The sequence below is a fragment of the Pygoscelis adeliae genome, unplaced genomic scaffold, assembly GCF_000699105.1.
Source record: "Pygoscelis adeliae isolate BGI_AS28 unplaced genomic scaffold, ASM69910v1 Scaffold71, whole genome shotgun sequence".
Classification (NCBI taxonomy): domain Eukaryota; kingdom Metazoa; phylum Chordata; class Aves; order Sphenisciformes; family Spheniscidae; genus Pygoscelis; species Pygoscelis adeliae.
The window spans coordinates 6721150-6726271 of record NW_008824356.1 but is presented as its reverse complement, the minus strand read 5'-3'; the positions used below and the strand labels follow the sequence as shown (position 1 = coordinate 6726271).

Here is a 5122-nt window from a genome sequence, read left to right as displayed (position 1 = left end):
TTGATTAGTGTAAGCACTGCTTAGCAACACCTAAAACATCAGTGTGTTATCAACATTATTCTCATACTAAACCCAAAACACAGCACTGTACCAGCTACTAGGAAGAAAATTAACTCTATCCCAGCCGAAACCAGGACACTGCATTATGGTAATTGCAGTTGCTGTTACCCTACGACCAAGATGGAAACTGGAAAGATGACTCAATAATCAGTGAGCTATGAAAAATTACTAAAGGTGAAGAAACTGGCCTTTTACTCCTGTTCCTGGTTTAGCTTAAGAGCTATCAGTATGGTATAGGTGAAGGGCAGAAACAAGCTGTGTATCCAGGTAGAAATGCACATTAACTGCAGATGCTTGGCTGAGGCTTGACCATGGCAGCACAAATATGAATTCTATTTTGTAGAAGAGAGCATGTTTTACTGAACTAATGAGGCTATAAATGAGAGCCAACCATCTGGTGCTACTGTTTATCATCATGTTCTGAGTACATTTCCCTTTTCTTTCTTTCTTTCCCATAACACATGACTTAGCTTGAGAAAAGAAGCTGAAATTGCTGGAATAAGTGGACTAGAAGATAGATGTGTACCTTCCTTCTTGTATTTGTCACTAGCATGTTTCTATCTGATTTACTATAGTAATACTCTTCGTAACTTTTTAAGGACTTTTCCGTAGGCCATAGTAAAAGCCCATCCCTGAGGTCTCTTCCTGCCTTCACCACCTTCAAGTAAGAATGGTAAATTGGCGTGTGGCTTCAGACCACTGAGTCCCTCTGCATTAGGGTCGTCACTAAGAACCGTGACAACCTTCTCAACCGTGTTGAGAAGAACCGTTTTTTGTCCTGCATAGCAGTCTGGATAGGAGACACCTGCAATCGAGACTTCTTGACATTACAGGAAGTGTATGGTCATAGCTAGAGCAGTCTTGCTTCTTACTGAACATTGAGTCAGTCCATCCTAAGGATTTCTTGTAAAAGTACCAAGCAGTAGAACTAACGGTCCTTTGCAGTATTATGTAGCTTGATATGCTTCATTGTCAGGCGAAGCATCTTCCTTTCTCGTCATTTTCCATTAAGTGCCTAGAATATTTTTTCCCTGTGTTTGCAGCTTTTAGATCTTCACAGATTCTGTTCTTTCACTTTCATGTGCTCAAATAGTACATGCTTAATTCTGACTTGTAAATCTGCACCAGTTCATTGTGTTGTCTCCATCTGATAACCCGTTATGTACCACGTTGAAAATGCAAGCTTTCAAGCAATGACAGCAGTTGGCAGTAGGTGCTGTAGCTTACACAAATTGCATGAACTGAGTTTTCAAGGTCTTTGGAGGAAAAAAATAATGGCACTGAAAATAAAAGTTTAGCATTGATGGTTTTAATTGTCATATGGATGAGTGAATCTCATTACTGTATGCTGCACTACCAGAAAACCCCTCAGAAATTAACACATATCCTATTTCTTTCCATTTTGTCTTTGCAGAAGGAAAGGTTCCAGTAAACGGGAGCCCAGAAGCTTATTGGAGAAGCTGCGCTGGGTGACCCTTGGTTACCATTATAATTGGGATACTAAGGTATTGAAATTAAATTCTTCTCCATTTTTCTTAGCTGTAAGCACTCAGAATGGCAGACAGAGGAGGGTATCGTGGAATAAAATGCTTATGATCCTACAAGACAGTCTTAAGGAACGGCTGTAACAAACCATGTTTGTAAGAACATTTTAATCTGTTTTAGTTTACTGTGAAGGATTTAACAGCCAAAGCCCATTGTTGCATTCTTCCCTTTGGAAGCGTATACTCAGCTCTAGACCTGTGACTCTGTTTCAGGGTGAGCATTTTTACCGTACCAAAAGGGACGGTCACAAAAGCATCGTTAACTACGTAAGGTGAGAATGACCTTGAGTGCTTGAAGACAGCTACTTCTGAGAAACTACTCCTCTTTGGAGGAGTGAGCAAGAGCAGGAAGAGACTGCTGCTGATGTGACTTTGAACTTAAGAGTCTGAACCAGTATAGTACAGTCTCACCAACTAACAGCTATTTCGGGGCTCCTGACCAAAATAAACTTTTTCATAAGACTGAGTCAGACGGAGGCTGAGAAAGGATGGCAGAGTGAATATGCAGTCTTATCAGTATACTGCAGGTACTTAACCAAATCTGCTTGCAGCCTTATATTTACCAGGTCAGCCTATTATTGGGTGGCCTTAATAAAAACTTGGTTATTCCCTTCTGGTCCTCTCAGAATCACTCACGGGAGAGAGAAAAAGTAGGTTTGCAATTGATTCCTGTTTGTCTTATTCTTCAAAGAAGGAACAAAGATGCTTGTTTCGGAGCTCTGTTGATGAGATGCAGAACTGTCTTTTTATTGGCAGCTTTAAGTAGTGACCAAGTAGATCTGCAGGATGTTGGTACTAACCTTAGGTACTAATCTTACTGACTTCAAGTTTGCCATCCAGATATAATGATTAACTCCACGATTAATCTCAGCATAGGCCCAGAATTAAACGATAAGAGGTAAACTTGCTGTGGTTTTGTCTGTTGTAGTCATTTTCCAGGCAAATATGATGTCCTTCTCCATGACTATCAGCCAAACTTCTGAGTTCTCATTCAATGTTTGTTTACAGTTGTATTTGCTGCTCTGATGTTCTGGGTGTGGTTTGTTTGTTTTTTTTTTCCGCTCTCCTTCCTCCAGAAGTACTCAGCAAATCACCACACTCCTTTCCCCTCAGACCTTGCATTCCTGTCAGAACAAGTGGCCTCAGCCTGCGGGTTCCGGGGTTTCCAAGCCCAAGCAGGTATCTTGAACTACTACCATTTTGACTCTTCACTGGGAATTCATGTGGATGAGTCTGAACTAGACCATTCTCGGCCCCTTTTATCATTCAGGTGAGTCAAGGAGAGCACTGGAGTGTTGTGGAAGGACTGGTGGCTTTTTTTCTATGGTTGCATATGGTTATAGGAAGTCGGTATGATGTAGTTTGCTAATTGGGTATATAATCTTCACTCTCTGAAGATTTGAATAGTAGGAAGCTGTTGCTCAAGGCCATAGGTTCTTCTTTGAAGGCTGCTTGAATAGCATGGATGTGGCGCCTGGAGTGGAAGAGCTCTTTGCACAGAGCGCAGTTCTGTTCTAAAGCAGCAGAGTGGCAACTGGGTACTAGCAGGCAAGGATGAAATACCTCAGCAGAGCTTCAAACCTGGCAGGGCAGCTGTTCACACTATGCCTACCTTGAACCAGGCCTCTTAGTCTGTCTTCCATGTTCTCATTGTAAAGTTGTTCCTAGGAGTCCATCTGGATTTCTTGTTTGGGTTTTTTTTTTATATAAAGGGATTTAGCTGCTAGTATTTTCTTACTGTACGTATAATTGTTCTCTATCTGAATTTGTTTCCTCTTCTCTCTCCATCCTCAAACCATCTCTAGTTTTGGGCAGTCCTCGATATTTTTGCTTGGGGGCCTGAAGCGGGAGGAGGCCCCAACAGCAATGTTTATGCACAGTGGAGATATCATGGTGATGTCTGGCTTCAGCCGTCTGCTGCACCATGCCGTCCCCCGGGTCCTCCCCAACCCTGAAGGGACAGCTTTGCCTTCGTGCCTGGACCAAGCACTTTCTTCAGACCTTCCTGTTGGCTCAGTCATTGAGCACAGCTCTGATGAGGATTGGCAGGTCTGTGCCAAGTACTTGCAGTCTTCCCGCATAAATATGACTATTCGGCAGGTGTTGGCTGAGGGTCAGAAATTTCCAGAGGAATCTGGGACAAACGGAAAGGGCCAAGCACCCTCTGAAGACAGTCACCATCAGGAGAACAGCAGAGCCAAGAGACATAAACCAAATACAGACAGCTGAGACCGGGAGATCACGCTGACCTGGACTGGACAGGCAACCTCCATATGGAATTGGGAACTAATGTAATCTACTAGAAGTCACTTGTCTGTATTGGGATTAATAAACTTCTGCAGAATAAATGTAGTCCTTCATGCTGTAAGAAAAAGGTTGGGGGAGAAAAAGAATTTAAAAGGAAAAGGCGAAGTTCAGGACTGGGACTCGGGAGATGAAGTCTATTGCCGTTTTGTTGCAGACGTTTACTGTACTCTGTTCCCTTCAAAATATCTGTATGTCAGAGAATTTCAAGCTTGGTTCAGTGATGCTCATAAAGTATTTTGATATCATTGGGCAGAAAGTGCTGGCAAAAGATACATAATTGCTATGTGTTAAAGAATCCTATTGGGCCTGTAAAGCTCAGCTGAAGTGCAGTAACAAGTACGAATGAGAATGGGCTGCTATGGGTGTGAGACCTACCTGCAGCATTTCCAAGAGAATTACCTCTACAGCAAAAATTGCTTCAGCGGTCAGAAACTAGCAGCTCCCTCGAGCAACACCTGCTGTAAGCTTGCTGTAGTCCTGTGCTCTCCTTTTGCCTGCTTGCACCCCCTCGGCTGCAGCAGAAACTGCGCTTATGAGTGGAACTGGACATTTTTTGCATACCTCAGATTTTAGAGAGAAACAAGTGGGGGCAATATCTACTTAGAATATCTAGTAGCTCCCAGCTGGGTCTCCTCCCAACAGTAAGTATGTGGCTGAGCCCTGCATCCCCATTCTTTCAAAACTGCCCCCTCTTAAGTGCCTGCAGATTATGGTCCTCCAGTCCCAAGCTAGCATCTTCAAGCAACAGAATGACTTGCAAGTAGAAGCAATGAAGTTGTAAATTAAGTACCTAAAAAATTAATTGGTGACTATCTCTGTCACCCAAAGGTAAATATATTGAAACAAAGAAAAGCACTAGCTTTTGTGCCAGTTCTCTTTAAGACTCAGACCTTCCTATCTGCTTTTTAATGCAATTTTAATTGTTGGAGTGGAATGCACTATCCCTGGGGTATTTTGTTGCACTTTCCCAATGAATAAACTTCCTCGGTTTTTAAATTAAAGATCTCTATCAGCTTTGGGCTGGCTTTTTTCTTCTTTTCTTTTTCTCCCTGTCAGTTATTTCAGTGTATCGTTACCGCTCCCACATCCCTTGTGCTGTTCCCTCTAGGCTGCTTCTGGATCTACTGCCTCTGCCATCTGCCAGCTCCAGTGGAGGAGCTACTTTGCTTATGGGCAGTTCAGGGTTTGTTGGGCCGTTTTCAGAGAGGTGT

The 5122-nt window shown here is 42.8% G+C and overlaps 1 protein-coding gene across 1 annotated transcript in view; it reads left to right on the top strand.

Moving 5' to 3' along the window:
* The window catches only part of ALKBH1 (alkB, alkylation repair homolog 1 (E. coli)), an 18569-nt gene extending 13651 nt beyond the window's left edge, over nt 1-4918 (top strand). The window contains exons 4-6 of the mRNA XM_009319511.1: nt 1475-1565; nt 2681-2874; nt 3410-4918. Coding sequence (XP_009317786.1) covers nt 1475-1565; nt 2681-2874; nt 3410-3833 — 709 coding nt within the window. The 3' untranslated portion in view covers nt 3834-4918. The remainder of the gene's footprint in view (nt 1-1474; nt 1566-2680; nt 2875-3409) is intronic.
* The last annotated feature ends 204 nt before the right edge of the window (nt 4919-5122 follow it).